At 43.2% G+C, this 19,987-nt stretch overlaps 1 protein-coding gene across 2 annotated transcripts in view; it reads right to left on the bottom strand.

Moving 5' to 3' along the window:
* Positions 1-19,109, bottom strand: part of LOC137321051 (intracellular hyaluronan-binding protein 4.S-like) — a 30,828-nt gene extending 11,719 nt beyond the window's left edge. The window contains exons 1-3 of one of the 2 annotated variants that reach the window (XM_067983202.1): positions 18,471-19,109; positions 10,688-10,838; positions 5,279-5,428 (exon numbers count right to left, since the gene is read on the bottom strand). In XM_067983202.1, the coding sequence (XP_067839303.1) occupies positions 5,279-5,428; positions 10,688-10,838; positions 18,471-18,924 (755 nt within the window). In that variant the 5' untranslated portion in view covers positions 18,925-19,109. The remainder of the gene's footprint in view (positions 1-5,278; positions 5,429-10,687; positions 10,839-18,470) is intronic. The other variant, XM_067983204.1, reaches the window with a different exon arrangement.
* Positions 19,110-19,987: the final 878 nt, after the last annotated feature.

Below are 19,987 nucleotides of genomic sequence, written 5' to 3'. Positions count from 1 at the left end.
TAAAATATAAAATTTCTTCTCCCTCCATCCCCACCCCCACACCTCATCGCTTGCCCTAAATGCCCTAGTGGCACCAATGTGCACCAATGGCAATGAAATTAAGGAACCTCCCTCTGACCCTACGAACTATGACAGGATCAGTGGGAAAGATCCCAGACACAAACTGGGATGCGATCCCCACGTGAATTTTCAGCCCCATTGGGTCTGCATCCCCATACTCAGTGCCTCTGTACATTGTGTGCCAATAGATTCCACCATCTCCAGTTGTGTAGCACCCTTAATGAAATCTAACAAAATTATTAGGAGCGGCACAAGCACAAATCAGGACGACTAGCTTCAATTTCCCTTCCTCTGTGAGATGTCTGGTCTCCATCTCACACCTCAGTGACTGAGATTGGCACATTTCCTGCATGGGAACTGCAAGTATTGACATGGCCACGTCACATTGGAGTCCAACATGTTATTGCACACAGTATCACTTCAATTTCATATTTCAGAATGAAAAACTTGAGTTTTCAACCTAGCTTGCAGGTTAAAAAAAGATTTTTAATTTCAATTCTTTAGCTTTGCAATTCCTAATGAAATAGCCAAACCAAATTAGAAGTTCAGGAAGAAGTTATACAGTACTTGCACATCGGGGCACTTTTAATGGGAGTAACATGAAGCACTAACTTCAGACATGATCCACGCATAGTACACCTTAAATTTATATTTTGCCACCAAACAAAATGATTGCAGACATATGTGGGTCTGAAGAGTCATTTCCAGTACTGATAAATGAATACTCTCAGCTACAGTAACACTGCATATTACTCATCATTTTTTTGAGAGTTGAAATTACTTTTTCTTTACATTACCAAAATTTAACATTGCATCCTTCATCTAATCACCCTTAATAAATGGAGATAAAACATTGCACTGATTTATTGCTACCTATTGGAGAGTGCAACCTGGGAAAAATTTTAAATATCATTTAAAAACACCCAATAAAAAGGTGCATTCACACTGCAAGAGTTTTGCTTTTGCACAGACACTATATAGAGTGTAAATTGGGAATCAAGGCCCAAAAGAGACTCTAAAGCCAAGCACAGACTACCCACCTTCTGGTACACTTCCACCAGCCCTTGGATTAGTTTGGTTCCTATTTATTCATCGTATTCCATATTATATTTTTTTCTCTACCAAGAAACTGATTACCAGTTCCAGCTCGGAAGCATTAACCCAGCAGCACAAGAACCCTCCAGGGTCACAATCCTCCTTCAGTATTAACTCAGAAGTCTTCTCAACCTCAATTGGTTCGGTGTCACCCAGCTCTAGTTTTCAGCAAGTGACTAGAGCAAAATCTTGAGCCATCACTCAGGTGGTTTATCACCACCCAAAATTAGTCATCTGGAGCTTGGCACTGGTTCCAACCTCAAAAATCAGTACAACAGGGCAAAGCAATCGTGACCGCTAGACATGGGCAAGTGATACCATAACAGCATCCAAAGTAGGTAAATCACCAGGAGACTTCAGGCTTTATCTTGACATATTGGTAAAATACCTCACCCTCTCCAAATGAAGAGGAAGGAAGAAAAGGAATATTCTTCAAGGGCTCCTGCAGACTCCAAAATTCTTATCTACTTGACTCTGCCCCCCACAGCAATGAAAATTTTTACCCCCCCCATTACTTTGCAGTCCAAGAAGCAGACAGATTTTAATCCATAGTGGCTTTAAAGGCCCCAAGACAAAGTTCAAGGTGGTAATTTACAGTCTGTGCAGAACCTCCTCAGAGCTGCCAGCTTCCCCACTACTTTGGTATACTTCTACTTTGTGTAGATTGATTAACTGAATGCTGGATTATTTACAAAGTTCCTGCCTACATTTCTTCAGTCTCTTCCTTACTTAGTGCTGCTGTTTAAAAATCAAATTCATTACACTGCTCCCACCATTATTCTCAATATTTCCTTGTTAAATACTTGTTTTTATATTGCACCTTTTAAGTCAAAACATCTCAAAAGTGCTTTACACAATTAATGACTTTTGAAGTGCACCAACTGTTATAGGCAAACACAGCAGCCATTATGCACCAGCAAAATCCTATAAAACAGCTGAGAGATGAATGATCACTCAATCAATCCATGTTTAGGTGATTTTGTAGATGAATTTAAGATTAGCCAGGACACAGGGAGAACACCTTGCTCTTCTTCAAACAGTGCAATCAGATCTTTACTGTCCACAGAAGAGGAACACAGGACCTCAGTTTACTGTCTAATTGAAAGTTCAGAACCTTAGGCATGCACCACTGGAGTAGAAATCTCAATTATGTGCTCAAGCCCCGTGCACCCACAACCTTCTCACCTACAGGTGCTGCTACCGAATGGGCTAAAGCTGCCACCTGTAGTCAAAGTGATACATATACAAGTGGGGGGGGGGGGGGTTTAATATGATGAAGATGAGAAAAAGGATGATCACATGCACTCGTTAAAAAGGTAAACAGTTCCTAGATGATCGCTCACAGTCGCCACCCCACCGCCCCCCCCACCAAAATGGGATGACTGTAATCTCAATCTACACACAGACCTTTAACTTTTCAAAATATAAATGAAACACGGCTGCAGATGAACATTAACAAATTCATTCCAATTGTTACAGTAGATATACTGCCAAGTCCAGAAATGGAAAACTTTTTTATTCGTTCATGAGATGTGGGTGTCGCTGGCGAGGCCGGCATTTATTGCCCATCCCTAATTGCCCTCGAGAAGGTGGTGGTGAGCCGCCTTCTTGAACCGCTGCAGTCCGTGTGGTGAAGGTTCTCCCACAGTGCTGTTAGGAAGGGAGTTCCAGGATTTTGACCCAGTGACGATGAAGGAACGGCGATATATTTCCAAGTCGGGATGGTGTGTGACTTGAAGGGGGACCGTGCAGGTGGTGTTGTTCCCATGTACCTGCTGCTCTTGTCCTTCTTAGGTGGTAGAGGTCGGGGGTTTGGGAGATGCTGTCGAAGAAGCCTTGGCAAGTTGCTGCAGTGCATCCTGTGGATGGTACACACTGCAGCCACTGTGCGCCGGTGGTGAAGGGAGTGAACGTTTAGGATGGTGGATGGGGTGCCAATCAAGCGGGCTGCTTTGTCCTGGATGGTGTCGAGCTTCTTGAGTGTTGTTGGAGCAGCACTTATCCAGGCAAGTGGTGAGTATTCCATCACACTCCTGACTTGTGCCTTGTAGATGGTGAAAAGGCTTTGGGGAGTCAGGAGGTGAGTCACTCGCCGCAGAATACCCAGCCTCAGATCTGCTCTTGTAGCCACAGTATTTATATGGCTGGTCCAGTTAAGTTTCTGGTCAATGGTGACCCCCAGGATGTTGATGGTGGGGGGATTCGGCGATGGTAATGCCATTGAATGTCAAGGGGATGTGGTTAGACTCTCTCTTGTTGGAGATGGTCATTGCCTGGCACTTGTCTGTGGCGCAAATGTTACTTGCCACTTGTCAGCCCAAGCCTGGATGTTGTCCAGGTCTTGCTGCACGCGGGCTCGGACTGCTTCATTATTTGAGAGGTTGCGAATGGAACTGAACACTGCAATAATCAGCGAACATCCCCATTTCTGACCTTATGATGGAGGGAAGGTCATTGATGAAGCAGCTGAAGATGGTTGGGCCTGGGACACTGCCATGAGGAACTCCTGCAGCAATGTCCTGGGGCCGAGATGATTGGCCTCCAACAACCACTACCATCTTCCTTTGTGCTAGGTATGACTCCAGCCATTGGAGAGTTTTCCCCGATTCCCATTGACTTCAATTTTACTAGGGCTCCTTGGTGCCACACTCGGTCAAATGCTGCCTTGATGTCAAGTGCAGTCACTTTCACCTCACCTCTGGAATTCAGCTCTTTTATCCATGTTTGGACCAAGGCTGTAATGAGGTCTGGAGCCGAGTGGTCCTGGCGGAACCCAAAGTGAGCATCGGTGAGCAGGTTATTGGTGAGTAAGTGCCGCTTGATAGCACTGTCGACGACACCTTCCATCACTTTGCTGATTGAGAGTAGACTGATGGGGCGGTAATTGGCCGGATTGGATTTGTCCTGCTTTTTTTGGACAGGACATACCTGCGCAATTTTCCACATCGTCGGGTAGATGCCAGTGTTGTAGCTGTACTGGAACAGCTTGGCTAGAGGCGCAGCTAGTTCTGGAGCACAAGTCTTCAGCACTACAGCCGGGATGTTGTCGGGGCCCATAGCCTTTGCTGTATCCAGTGCACTCGGCCGTTTCTTGATATCACGTGGATACACAGGAATTTGAATAATTATTTTTAAGTGTGTGGATGAGAACAATTTCCTATTAATTAGACGCTACAACTAAATTGCAAGGAGTCATATAGCTATTTTTTCATTTTAATTTTGAAAAGTCATATCCCACTGAGTTGGCAGGAGGAGGACCCTGTAGAATGAAGTACCATGGAAAATAGCCAAGTGAGAAAATCACATACGCTCCAAGGCCAAAGCCAGAAGAATTTTTAAAAATCTGATCACCATTTCTAGCCCACTGCCAGCAAGTGATTGGCACATCAGCAACACAAATACCAAGCATACAGTCCATTCCACCCCGTTCAGGGAACTCAAAGCCTTGGCACCACATTCAAAACCAGGCAATGACACATTAATACACCTTAAAAACAAATACCATTCCCTAGAATCAGTCCACAGGAACATCCACAAGTAACTTACAGCTCAATATCACAATGTATCATGCATACTGTGAATGTAATGCATGACAATGTAGAATAAAAAGTCACAAAATTCATAAACTGGATATACACAAAAAAAACTAAAAGGTTCAAATGCCCAGGTCAGCCACTGTACAGAACCTACAAGCTGTGTGTAAATGCACACGTGCTTCATTTCACCCACAGCGATCAGCTAACTTTCACCAATTTAAGTTCATACATCCCATGACTCACTGCTGAAAGGGATGGTATTTGGAGCCAAATGCCCATAAATTTAACTGATGAAGAAAAGGGCAGCTCAAGACAGCAGCAGGCCACCTCTGCAGATGCTCACACAATGCAAATATTAAAGCATTAAATCCCCATTACATTTTGTTAAATTAAGCATGTGTATACGTAGAACACCATAACGAGGTACCACTATCTATCTCTCCACTTGTGAGCCTTGATCACGACTCACTTGCAACTTTGCTTTTGAATTACAAGATTAGGCCAGACATACCTTATCTCCAACATGTTGTTTGATTTCTACATCATTACCATCCTGATTTACTTACTGTACTGTTCAAGCAACTCACACTTTGTCATTTCCGCTATGCCTTTCAAACTCTCGTTTTCCTCTTAGATCAAATCCATCGACGCTCCTGGGAAATCCACCTCTTCCTCTACCACGCCCTCTTCCACCTCCACGCCCTTTCACTGATGCCCTGTCCATCCTGTCAATTGGTCTACAAAACAAAAGTTAGTTGCAATGAAGAGAGAATACTTTTTTTTTAAATTGTAAAGGCTTAGAATAATAATATTAAAGTTCATAATAAAGAGTTATTGCAATATTGTTTTGTGATGGATATTACAACTGCATAGCTTGAGTACCATGCTTATTGCTATGCTTAACAGTTCATATTGCTTTTGCAGCTGTAATAGCTACATTGGGTTTTAATCTGAATTTTTCTTCTTGCTGCTGGCACTCGGTGCTAGAGTCAAATTGGCACGATGATGGCCCAATGCACGTTCATACTAATATACCACAGCCCTGATTTGGTGCAGTACAATATTCCGATTTCAGAAATGATGGTACAGCGTGCAGGGGGTTGCTAAGTGAAGGTCAAGCTCCTCCCTGTGGCAATCGTCAGAGGTAGGGGGGAAAACAGAAAGCTGTTCTCTTGCACATGTTCTTGTGGCCAGTTGAAAACTTATCGGCGGAAGTTGGGGAGGTGGGGGGAGGAGAAAGAGAAAAGTAACAGAACAAAAGATACTTTCACTAGTTTAAGAGCAAAACAAATACATTAAACACCTTGCACTCTTGTCATGTTCAACTTAAATGAGCAGCATTTTTCAATTTTATTTTTTTAAAAACTCACTGGAAATTATTTGGCAGTGACTAGCTGAAATTTTGTTCACCTTTTGGAGCACACTACTACTGTCTGTTGAAGTAGATGTTCTATTTCCACAGTATATTTATCCCATCGCATCCTCAAAAAGGTAATGAAAAAAATGGGCTGTGTAAGGGTTAACTTGCCCCCACAAGTTCCTAATCTTAGTTTTCCATTAATGAACAGCACCACGCAGTGTCCCTTAGCTCCTACAGTTTCCTAAAAACTGGTTCAAGAGTAGCTGAGACATAATCCCAGGATCAAGTTCCTACCCTCACCCTTATTTGAGGTATGATGCATGATGCAGAGACTGGGAAAGTAGAGAAGGAAAGGAGAATTTAAAAAATAAATAATTCCTTATTTAAAAGAATTCTAGAATAGGTGGTATAATACATTGAAACTTACTCATTCTTCCAAATTTATATGCCACTATCTAGGTTAAGTAAAAAGCTCTGCTTAAATCACAAAAAAAGAACAAATAATGAAACACAAAGGACACCAATTGCTTTCTCCTTTAAAATAGTCAGCTTAAGAGAAGAATGGAGCTCTTAGATGAGGTCAAAATATTTGCTCTCATGTCCTCTTTCTCCTCCATTTCTTCCAAAAACATTTTTTAAAAAGCTTTCCTATCTGAGGAGGTATTTTTGATGCATGAAAATGCAATCTCATACTGTCTGCCAGGTAGAGAACAGCTACTCTCCAATGAGAGAGAGAATAGTCAAACCCAGCAGCACATTTCAGGGCCACTGGCATAGACCTCAAAGTGAATTACACATTCTTTATAATCGTATGTGGTGAAATGCAATCAATAGAAACATAAAGGTAAAAGAAATACCATAAATAAGAACTCTTTATTTGAGATTCTTCTTGCACATAGTCTTGAAAAATGGACCACGTTCACTTGACTCATACTGAAGACATTTCTGTGAAAGTTTACTTCATACACCTAAAAAGGGTTTTACTCCAACATTGTGGGTAATTCGATCATTTAAAGTCAAAAAGCTCAATCTAGTTTGCTAGCTGCTGATTTCACATGCCTTAAGCACAGGTACGCAACAGACTCAGTGGAGGATATCTAAATTTCAGTAATGTCTTTTCATGTGCACACCTGGTTTTTCTCATGACTCTATACTAATACACATGCAGATTTTCATTTCAGAAAGAAAAAGAGTCCTGGCTGTAGTGACAACAGTGAATGCAATATACTCAGCATACGGAGTATTCAAATACCATTAAAAAAGGAGTCCACAGTCCAGGTTAGTACGGCAGGAGGCCGCAGCAAGGCCCTGAAAGCAGCAATAGATAAGAACATAAGAACATAAGAAATAGGAGCAGGAGTAGGCCAATCGGCCCCTCGAGCCTGCTCTGCCATTCAATAAGATCATGGCTGATCTGATCCTAACCTCAAATCTAAATTCATGTCCAATTTCCTGCCCGCTCCCCGTAACCCCTAATTCCCTTTACTTCTAGGAAACTGTCTATTTCCGTTTTAAATTTATTTAATGATGTAGCTTCCACAGCTTCCTAGGGCAGCAAATTCCACAGACCTACTACCCTCTGAGTGAAGAAGTTTCTCCTCATCTCAGTTTTAAAAGAGCAGCCCCTTATTCTAAGATTATGCCCCCTAGTTCTAGTTTCACCCATCCTTGGGAACATCCTTACCGCATCCACCCGATCAAGCCCCTTCACAATCTTATATGTTTCAATAAGATCGCCTCTCATTCTTCTGAACTCCAATGAGTAGAGTCCCAATCTACTCAACCTCTCCTCATATGTCCGCCCTCTCATCCCCGGGATTAACCGAGTGACCCTTCTTTGTACTGCCTCGAGATCAAGTATGTCTTTTCTTAAGTATGGACACCAAAACTGTATGCAGTATTCCAGGTGCGGTCTCACCAATACCTTATATAACTGCAGCAATACCTCCCTGTTTTTATATTCTATCCCCCGAGCAATAAAAGCCAACATTTCGTTGGCCTTCTTGATCACCTGCTGCACCTGCATACTAACTTTTTGACCTTCTTGCACTAGGACCCCCAGATCCCTTTGTACTGCAGTACTTTCCAGTTTCTCGCCTTTAAGATAATAACTTGCTCTCTGATTTTTCCTGCCAAAGTGCATAACCTCACATTTTCCAATATTGTATTGCATCTGCCAAATCTCCACCCACTCACCCAGCCTGTCTATATCCCCCTGTAGGTTTTTTATGTCCTCCTCACTCTCCACTTTCCCTCCCATCCATGGGAGAGGGGTTGTTATTATAATTTAATGAATTGACTAAAAATAGAAAAGGATAGGGGGAATATTTTTGTATAAAGTACTCCCACATCTCACCCAAAAAGTACCATTTTCTCTCATTAGGAAAATGTCCTAGTTTCTGTACACTATTTTTAGATTTGTGAAGACCATTTCCTCTCCTCAGTGATTCCAACAACAGATTACAGTGTAGCCTACAATATGGTGCACCTTAGTGAAGTTCCATTTCACCCTTTTGAGGCTGTAACTGGTAGACCAGATAGGGGAGAACCAGTGGATGTGGTGTGCTTGGATTTTCAGAAGGCTTTTGATAAGGTCCCACACAAGAGGTTAGCATGCAAAATTAAAGCACATGGGATTGGGGGGAATATACTGGCATGGATTGAGAATGGTTGACAGACAGGAAACAGAGAGTAGGAATAAACGGGTCTTTTTCCAGGTGGCAGGCAGTGACTAGTTGGGTACCGCAGGGATCAGTGCTTGGGCCCCAGCTAGTCACAATATATATCAATGATTTGGTTGAGGGAACTAAATGTAACATTTCCAAGTTTGCAGACGGCACAAAGCTGGGGTGGAATGTGAGCTGTGAGGAGGATGCAAAGAGGCTCCAAAGTGATTTGGACAAGTTGGGTGAGTGGGCAAGAACATGGCAGATGCAGTGTAACGTGGATAAATGTGAGGTTATCCACTTTGGTTGTAAAAACGGAAAGGCAGATTATCTGAATGGTGATAGATTGGGAAAAGGGGGAAGTGCAATGAGACCTGGGTGTCCTTGTACACCAGTCGCTGAAAGTGAGCATTCAGGTGCAGCAAGCAGTTAGGAAGGCGAATGGTATGTTGGCCTTCATTGCAAGAGGATTTGAGTACAGGAGCAGGGATGTCTTACTGCAGTTATACAGGGCCTTGGTGAGACCACATCTGGAGTACTGTGTGCAACAGTTTTGGTCTCCTTATCTGAGGAAGGATGTCCTTGCCATGGGGGGAGTGCAACGAAGGTTTAACCAAACTGATTCCTGGGATGGCAGAACTGAGACTAGATTCAGGATGTTCCCGATGGCTGGGGAGTCCAGAACCAGGGGGTCACAGTCTCAGGATATGGGCTATGCCATTTAGAACAGAGATGAGGAGAAATTTCTTCACTTAGAGGGTGGTGAACCTGTGGAATTCTCTACCACAGAAGGCAGTGGAGGCCAAGTCATTAGATGTATTCAAGAAGGAGACAGATATATTTCTTAATGCTAAAGGGATCAAGGGATATGGGGAAAAAGTGGGAACAGGATACTGAGTTAGACGATCAGCCATGATCATTTTGAATGGCGGAGCAGGCCTGAAGGGCCGAATGGCCTACTCTTGCTCCTATTTCTTATGTTTCTATGCAAGAAGATACTCCAGATCAATCTGTGGGTTAACCTACATCTACTCAATCCCAGAAACATCACTGCCAGCTGAATATGCAGAGAATCCCTTTCTTTGGTTGGGGTGGGGGGTGCAAAAGAGATAAGTAGTTTGTACGTAGAAAGTTCCTCTAGCTCCTTTAAAACCACCACCAATTTCTGTAGCAGTCAAGATTCCTTTAAAATATATCAAATATTAGCCACCTTCCTTTTTCAACCTAGTCAACTATGAATAATAGAGCAGTTAACTCAACCAAAACTTTTATAAATCAGCTAGATCGTAAAACCTATGCATTACAACATACACATCTCCATGACACAATTGATACTTAATAATCTTCCATGACACAAAATTAACTGCAATTTTGCTGCAAGATCATAAAGCATTTTAACTGCCTTCAGTATTTCACCTTTTCTACCTACTCAGGAGTAAGTTAACCTGTCCCTACTTTGCAGTTACTCTCTTCTCCCTCCCAAAAACCAACGGCCACAGTTGTCAACAGAAAGTTCATAATCCATAAAGCATCAGTAAATATCCTGTCATGCAACACTGGAATGTGACTTAGAGTTACTATAAATCAACAGCCCTGATCATTTAATTCCATGCACTGGGAAAGGAAGGAAGGAAGGACAGACGAATGCAAAGAAATCTGGTTGACAAGCCACTATTAACAACCTACTGACTGGTTACAAAGTGATCAAACAAGGAATGCTCCATGGGTGCCAGGTCAAGGAAGTTAAAGATTACAGAAATTGTTACAAATGCAAATGGAATAAAATAACCTTAGTGTATTAAATTACAGCCAAGCTTGTGAATCCTAGCAACCTCCCTCACCCTCTCTCCCTCTTTCTACCAAGGTTAAAACCGAACATGGAGGAAACATTGAAAAATGCTGCTTGCTTTTAAGAGGACTCTACCTAGAGCAAAACTAACATATTCCATGAACACCGATTTAAGCCTTACACTTCTAATGAAAATTCAGTAGCTCCTTCTGTTTCATTAGGACGGCGTTCTCTGAATACAACTCTGCGCTCTGGTCTCTCTGTTTTCCTCTCAATATCCTGGTTCTCATTCTGTCCTCGCATTTCTGCCCTCTTTGGGCCCCTCTTTGGACCTGATGAAACACAAGTTAAACAAATGCAAAAATTAGGCCAGTCTGAGCAGCTCCAGAGATAATTTCTACTAATGCCAGGCAGCCACCTGCAAATGCAGACAGGCATTTAGTTTTTCTTTTTAAAAAAAAAGGAAATCATATTTGCAGTGCTGCTCTGTGGAACCTTGTGCATTCTTCATTTAAGCTATCGTGATGATACGGACTTGCAGAAGTCACGTGCCAGGCCAAGGTGGAGGACAGCTTTTACATTACTCCAGCATGTTCATTCCACAGTTTACTCGGTGAAATGGAAGATTTACAAGCACTCAGGGAAGAATCCTGTAAATGGCAAGTCTTTAAAAGTGATCCTCCCATCAAAATGCGTTTTAATTATTTATTCTTTTAATGTTGCAAAAAATCATTGTCTATTAAGAAAAATTCAACAATGTTCCAGGCACCATACCTTTTATATTTGTTATTGGCCATTCACAATGCTTCTTAAATGTACACAGGTAATGCAGGTAACAAAGTGGTTCGCCAGAAACCGATCCCATAGGTAAGCTTGCAGGTCTTGCACCAGTGTTAATATTACTCTGTATTAAACTGGCTGATGACGAAATGGTTTCCTGGGTGATGTTACAGATTTAATTACATCTTTTGCAAAACTTCCAAAATCAGGAGAGTGATGCAGGAAGTTATTACTCACTGGTCTCATATACCACCTAGAGGTAGATTTAAGGCAGCATTGCACTGATGAAACGTTGGAAGGAGGCCATTCGAGGGAGAGTTCATTTTAAGTAATAGTTTAAAATTGACCTCATGGGGACAGGGGAAAGAGAAAGAAGAGTCAAGCCAGAAGATTTTTTTTTAAATGTTCAACAACAAAAGGTCAACTAGTGCTTTTAACAACTATGAATGCACACAGTGGGGTAAGAGGAGGAAAATTATATTTTTAACAGCCTCCACACAACCTGATGTGATACAGTATGCCCAAAACTTTATGGCTGAAAAATCAACATTCCTAAACGGAGCAGTAGAATTTTATGGAAAGGCCTGGATAATGCAGAACAGATAACTCATAAAAAGGTCCTCTTCTCACTTCAGTGACAAAAAAAAACACCCCTATTACAGGCATTCTATTTTTGCAACTACCAATTTGCAACTGTACCCTACAGACACTCCAGTTCCAGTCACACACACAACCTTAATTTTGATTTTCAAAAAGGCTTCTATTTCAAGTATTTACTGAGTATTGGAAATGTCCTTCTCTCAAAAAATTAGATCTGACCCTCACAGCGTACATGTGGTGCTAGGTGGCCTATTAAATCATGACAACATCACAAGCAATCCTACCCAATGGGTCAACACTAAGCTGTTTCAAATAATTTTTCCTGTACAGATTTATTTTTCAAATTCATTCCCTTTCAAGGAATAATGTGTGTTCTTGGGAGACATTTCTGGTTAATTCTATTAACTTGATGCAAAATTCTAAAGAAGAAACTGAAGAAGACCTCCTACCCTTAGTAAAGTCATTTCTGGTGTTAGAAGTATGGCTTAGAACTGAAAATGCACAATGCTAACAGCACCACTGGTTTTAAAACTCGGAGAAATTCTCAACCACCCAAAAATCATAAAAATAATTTTAGGAACAGTGAACAGCCATTAGCCCATCTATTTTTGATGGATCTGAACCCTACGACTTACCTACTCACCAAACTGTGCAATCTCTTTTTCATCCAGAAATATCCAATAATCTCTCGAAACTACTTACAATGCCCATTTCAGCAGACCTTCCTGGGCACTCATTCCACAAGTCCATTATCCTGGCTTCCTTTCTTTTTTACTTCAACCTTCCATTTAGGTCCTAGCATTTGACCCCACACCACAGTGAACAATTCGTCCCAACCAACAACAATGTTTCATTCATAACAGTCAAAATTTCAAGTAGTTCACCTCAAGATCTCTTTTCTAACAAAGAAGCTCAATTTCCTTAACCTTCTCATAAATTTAGTTTCCAATATCCTCAACACATCTTGGTTGCTCATCTCTATCTCAAGGGTAATATGCTGCTTCAGGTAGCCAGACTTGACTTGGAAGTGTTTGATAGTGTAGAGAGATTTACTCTGTATTTTATCACACTGCACCTGACCTGGAGAAGCACTTAGGACAGAATGGAAGGAGCCTTACTTTATATTCCAAACAGAGTACTTACCAACACCTTATACAGCAATAATACAATAATAATTCTATGGTTCTGTTAATACAATCCACAGTATGAAGTTTATCTCTTTCTTGGATTGGCATTCTGTATAAATGTTCCATTTCAAATACACTCTATTTTGGATCTTTAGCCCCATGCTAATTATCCAGATAGAACTATGTCTACCAATTGGTCTAGTTACCTAAAGGGTCTAAAGCAGTCTGAATTTGGTTGCACTGTTTCTATTTATTTTTTCCTGTCTCCAATTAGTAGTATTTGCAAACTTGGAGAGATGGGTTTTAAAGGAGGAAAGGAATTCCACAGCATGGGGCCTAGATGGCTGAAGGCACGAGCACCAATGGTGGGGAATACATAGGAAGCCAGGTTCAGAGGAACAAAGAGTTCGGGGGGGGGGGGGGGGGGGGGGCGGAAAGAAGGGGGCTATACAGCTGGTGAAGGTTACAGGGACAGGGAGAGGCAAGGCCATGAAGAACTGAAACACAAGGATAGCGGAGGGGTTGGGGGACCAGAAGCCAATGCAGATCAGCCAGCACAAGGGTGATGGGTGAGCGGGATTTGGTGCAAGATAGGATATGGGCAGCAGAATTTTGGATCACAAATTTTATGGAGGGTGAAGAAATGGGAGGTTGGCCAGAGTGTTGGAATAGCAGAGTCTGGAAGGTGACAATGGCATGGATGAGGGTTTCAGCAACAGATGGACTGAGGCAGGGGTGGAGGCAGACAATGTTACAAAGGTGGAAGTAAGCAGTTTTTGGGCTAGAGAGGATATGGAGTTGAAGCTCAGCTCAGGGGTTGATAAGACGCAGAGATTGCAAACAGTCTGGTTGTGTCTGAGACAAGGCCAGGAATGGGGCTGAAATCGGTGTCAAGAATACAATGGTTTCAGTCTTCTCTATGTTCAACTGGAGGAAAATGCGTCTCATCCTAGACTGGCTATTGGACAAACAGTTTGACAAGAGAGATCGAAAGGTGGTGCAGGGGTAGAACTGGGTGTCATCAGCATACATGTGGAAGCTGGCCCAATGTCCATGGATGATATTGTCAAGAGGTAGCATTTTGATGATGGAGAAGTTGGATGGTCAACAGTTTAGTGGAAATAGAGTCAAGGGAGCAGCACGAGGTGGGTCTCATGAACAAGACGACCTCTGAGAGTGCACGAGGGGAGATGAGAAACAAGAAGATTCACGACTAGGGCAGGGCAAGATTTGGCTTAGTGCACAAAGGGAAGAGGGGAGTAAGCATCAAAACAAATAATCTCAACCTTAGTGATAAAAAAAGCCCATGAACTCCTCACACTTCTTGGAAGCGAAGGTGAAAGGGGCAAGGGAAAAGTTTGCAGTGGAGACATTAAGTTTTCTTTGCTGTCCAAGATGGTTACCTAGAGTAGTGAGTGGTTTTGGCAGAGAAGAGCGAGATCCGATAGCACTTCATGCGATCCAGCCAGACCAGGTGATAAATGGCTAAACCAGTTGTGTGCCAGATACACTCAAGTCTGTGCCCTTTGGACTTGAGGGAGCGAAGATGGGGACTATATCAGGGGGTTCGACCGGGATGGAAGACATTTAAAGGTTTTGCTGGGGACAAGGATAAAGGTGGACAAGGGGACAAGGACAAGGGAATGGCTCAGCAGATCGGCAGATGCAGAAGTATTGTGCGAAATGGAAAGCCAAAAGTTAAGACTGTTGGGACTTTGATCATGCTGTTGTAAATGACGTGGGAGAGAGCTTTTTTCCAGGGACAGACACAGAAGGAAGTGGGGTTGGAAGGGAGATGGGGATGTGGGTGGTGGGAGATACAAGGAAATGGTCAGAGATAGCCTGATCAGTAATGGATACTATGTGAGTAGAGAGGCCACAGGACATAGCAAAGTTGAGAGGGTGGCCATGATTACAGTCAAGAGAGTTTATATGGAGGGAGAGGGTTAGGGGGAAGGCAGTAGGGCAGTGAATTTAGAGGAGAGAGGGCAAGGGGAGCTGATATGATGATTGAAATCACAGATTGAGGAGCTGCTTAGTGGACAGGCTGAAGGAGGGATATTTCTGAGAAACTCGGAGCAGGGGGCGATTGTACACAATGAGGATTTTTAAAAGGTGTGACGCGTGCTTGTTGTTCTTTATATGGACTACCAGAAGGCATTTGATAAAGTCCATCGTAAGACACTGTTAGCAAAAGTTGCTCATAGAATTCATGGCAAATTATTGACCTGGTTTGGAGATTGGCTAAGCGGCAGGAGACAGAGTAGGGATAATGGGCAGGTACTCAAATTGGCAGGATGTGACTAGTGGTGTCCCACAGGGATCTGTGTTGGGGCCTCAACTATTCATTATTTATTAAACAACTCAGATGACCGGACAGACAGCCAAATATCCAAGTTTGCTGATGATACAAAGATAGCCAGTGTAGATGGAAGCATAAAATTACAGAGAGATATTAACAGATTAAGTGAATGGGCAAAACTGTGGCAAATGGATTTCAATGTAAGCAAGTGTGAGGTCATCCTCTTTGGACCTATAAAGGATAGATCAGAGTACTTTCTAAATGGTGAAAAGCTTGAAACAGTGGAGGTCCAAAGAGACTTAGGAGTCCATGTACATAGATCATTAAAATGTCATGGACAGAAAATAATCAAAAAGGCTAATGAAATGCTGGCCTCTATATCTAGAGGACTAGAATAAAAGGGGTAGACGTTATGCTACAGCAATACAAAGCCCTGGTTAGTCCACACCTGGACTAAGTACTGTGTTCAGTTCTGGGCACTGCACCTTAGGAAGGATATATTAGCCTTGGAGGGAGTGCAGCATAGATTTACTAGAATGATAACTGGACTCCAAGGGTTAAATTACAAGGAGAGATTACACAAACTAGGGTTGTATTCCCTGGAATTTAGAAGATTAAGGGGTGATTTGATTGAAATTTGCAAGATATTAAGGGGAACTAATAGGGTAGAGAGAAACTATTTCTACTGGTTGGGGAGTCTAAGACTAGGGTACATAGCCTAAAAATTAGAGCCAGGACTTTCAGGGGTTGTTAGGAAACACTTCTACAGGCAAAAGGTGGTAGAAGTTTGGAACTCTCTTCCGCAAACGGCAGTTGATGCTAGCTCAATTGTTAATTTTAAATCTGAGATTGATAGATTTTTGTTAACCAAAAGGTATTAAGGGATATGGGGCTAAGGCGGATATATGGAGTTAGATCACAGATCAGCCATGATTTCATTGAATGGCGGAACAGGCTCGAGGGGCTAAATGGCCTACTCCTGTTCCTATGAAGGAGAAGGTGCAAGAGACCAAGGTGTGATTTGGTGATAAAGGCCACACTCTCACTGCAACGTGTTGGCAGGGCAGGTGGTGGAAAGTACAGCTAGGCAGGAAGACTTCAGTAAGGGGCAAGGTATCACCACCCATGAGCAAAGTTTCCCATCTGAAGTACATACACTTCTGCCCATCCCCGATGAAGGCAAGGTGGTTCAGTCCACAATAGTCAGTCAGTCATCCAAAGCAGTTTACATCAGTAATTCAGGATATCATTCTTCCTTATCCCCTTTGGCATTTTCTCTCTCAAATAGCCTGAATTAAAATTTAGTAAAAGCTCAATGCAATCAAATTCGGATCCTAAACATAATTCCCAACATAAAATAAGCTATCAGATTCATCTCAAATTCCAACTATTTGACACAATGAAACAGAATCAGACAGGCATAAGAAGCAGTTTATGGAAGCTAGTAACAGACTAACTGAATTTCTGCATGGTTGATCATCTCATTACCTCCCCCCACTACCACACAAATTTATTTACTTAAAGCTCACACACAGGATCCCCGATGGCTTAGCAAGTCTATCCACAAGTCACACAGACCAGGAAGTTCCCAGGTTCAATCGCTTGTCTCTGCTGAATTGACTAATCTTGGCTGGTTCAGTGGAACTATGCTGCAGTTAAGAATCAACACATTCAAGAAAGGAAGAGGTGAGAAGATTGTCAAAGAAAAAAAATAGCAAACAAAAATGCCCACTAATGTAAAATTAGGTTGCTTCTCACCAACAGTTTTAAAAAAAGGTATAAAACAGAAGTGAGGACCAATCACCAGTAAGCCTCCAACGTAATTGTACAGTACTATTAATGTTCCCTTTAAAAGGATGAGGGGGGAAGCAAATTACTTAACCTTAATGTCCAATTCCAAACTGATGGGTGGAACATTACACCTTTACCTACTCTTCTCAGTGACACTCAATGCAGCATCAAGACTACCTAGATTAATTACCCCCCCCCTTTAAAAATGAAGCTGCACACGTGTAACCCAAGTGATCTGAGTGTAAACTGTTGGATTTATTTTAAAAGGATAGCTTGAAGTGAAAATGGAGCCTTTCCACCCCAATCTACCATGTGCTCAGTTACCCCAATGACTTGCTGCAGACACCAGTCAATGCTTTGCATGCGACAGGAATGCAATTGTGCTTTATTCAGCAAAAAAAAAACGACACGTATGCATTTCATTTTTTAAATGTTTGCATTAATGTCAGTTTCATGCATAGTATATCACCCATCTCTTGGGTTTTTACCTCGTTTCCTTCAACGGCCCCCTCCTCCTCAACCACCCCCAAATAAACATCAAAGAACTAGGCCGATCAGTCTCCGCCTAGTCTCAAAAGAACCATCTGTGCAGCCTCGCGGGAGTCCCTTAAGAGGAGAGAACGTTGCCCGGGCGGTGTCATGACAATTCCGGGTCGGGTTCCGAGTCTCGTGCGGGAGGCGCGCCTGGCGCTCACTCAGCGCAGCGCAGCGTCCGGGTCGGTGTATTTAACCCGCACCAGACATCCCAACCACCACCCCCCACCCAATCGGCGTGCTCTGTACGGCTCCATCCTCCATTTAAACCCGCAACCTCAAAACAAAATTACCGACCGGATTCGAACATCCATCGCGAAGTTAATGCATTTCCAGCACGCCTTATTAATACATTCCCAGTTTGCAGAATATCACTGAATGCTGGATTTTACACACAATCGGTGATGATAGACGGTTCCAAGTGTTTTATATATATATATATATATATAAACACACACACACAGAGCTACATTTATGCTCCGCAGGTTTTAAAACATGTAAATAAAGTTTCACTTTTCCAGTCCCCTCCCCCGACTTCTCCACAAAGTCTCCTCGCATCCTCGCAACACGCGGGGCTCACAGAGCAAATCCGAGCTCACGCTGTCCCCACCCCAATATATAAATATAAATATGTTCGTAAACACAAACACGGAGTTGTATTTCACAGATTATATGAAACCGGTATTTTACGCAGACCATAAACGCACTGCACTCCGCGCGAACTGCAAGAACACGCATCGCTTGAAAAACGAAGCGAAACGCCCTGCAGAGCAGGCGTCGTATTTCTGTTATATATAAAAAAAACCGGGTCCGAAGCGACCGGCACGGACCTTCTTTCCGCTGCGTGTTGCCGATGAAGACATTCTCGGTGCCGGCGGCTCCCGCGGGCCTGTTCCCGGACGAGGCCACGGGCCCGAAGCCGGCCTCGTTGTTGGCAGGGATTTTCCGAGCTTTCTGCGACTCTCTCCTCCCGGATTTGGCCGCGTTTGAAGCCGCGCCGGCCGCCGCAGCCGAGCTGCTGGAGCTGGAGGTGGTGGCGGTGGAGGAGGAGGAGGAGGGGAAAGCGGCGGCGGCGGCTCCGGCTCCGGCTCCTCTGGTTCCCGCTTTGCTTTTCCGACCGCCTCCTTCCTCTTTTTTCTTTTTCTGCTTCTTCTCCTCGGCCTCTCGGAGGATGTCGAACGGGTCGGACTCATCGTCCAGCAGATGGTTGAAGCGATTGGTGACGGCGCAGCCGAAGGTCTCCTGCATGGCGACGGCGGGACTGGAGAGAATAACTCCTTTCATAGCCCTCCTCCCGAGCAGGCGACGCGCACGGCTCCTCTTACCCTCGCCTTTTTTAAAAAAAAAGAATATATATATATATATTTTTTTATTATTTGTTTTTTTTTTAAACTGTATTTTAGTCGAGCCCCGGGTCCCTGTCTTGCACGTTTGCCACTGGCGCGCCTACACGCACGGCCAGGGACCTCCCCCCCCCTCTCCACCACCGCCTCCTCCTGGCGCTTCTCGGCCGACACAAATCCTCACTCACCAACATGGCGCCTTTATTTATCTCCCTCCCCCTTTTAAACAGACTGCACTCTCTCTCTCTTGACTCTTGCTTACTATCAACTGGCGTTTATTTATTATTATTTTTCTTTAATATCGCCTCAAAGTAACAGCTGCAATCCCCCCCCCCCACCACCACTCACATTCACCCGTCTCTTTAAAGTTCTTATTTTGTCCTTTTGTTTTCTAATTCCGCTCAATACTTCCAAACTATTTAAAAGAGCCCGTATATCATTTTCCGCACCATTTTTAAATGGTGAGAAACTATTAAATGTTGGTGCTCAGAGGGATTTGGGTGTCCTCGTACAAGCGTGCGGGTACAGCAAGCAGTTCGGAAGGCAAATGGTACGTTAGCCTTTATTGCAAGGGGGTTGGAGTATAAGAGTAACAAAGTCTTGCTACAATTATACAGGGCTTTGGTGAGACCACACCTGGAGTACTGTGTATAATTTCGGTCTCCTTATCGATGGAAGGATATACTTGCCTTGGAGGTGATGCAATGAAGGTTCACTAGATTAATTCTTGGGATGAGAGGGTTGTCCTATGAGGAGAGATTGGGTAGAATGGGCCTATACTCTCTGGAGTTTAGAAGAATGAGAGGTGATCTCATTGAAACATATAAGATTCTGAGGCGGCTTGACAGGATAAATGCTGAGAGGTTGTTTCCCCTGGCTGGAGAGTCTAGAACTCGGGGGCAAAGTAGCAGGATAAGGGGTTGGCCATTTAAGACTGAGATGAGGAGGAATTTCTTCACACAAGAGAGTTGTGAATCTTTGGAATTCTCTACCCCAGAGGCCTG

The sequence above is a fragment of the Heptranchias perlo genome, chromosome 4 (genome assembly GCF_035084215.1).
Source record: "Heptranchias perlo isolate sHepPer1 chromosome 4, sHepPer1.hap1, whole genome shotgun sequence".
Classification (NCBI taxonomy): domain Eukaryota; kingdom Metazoa; phylum Chordata; class Chondrichthyes; order Hexanchiformes; family Hexanchidae; genus Heptranchias; species Heptranchias perlo.
This window is presented reverse-complemented; position numbering and strand designations above follow the sequence as displayed.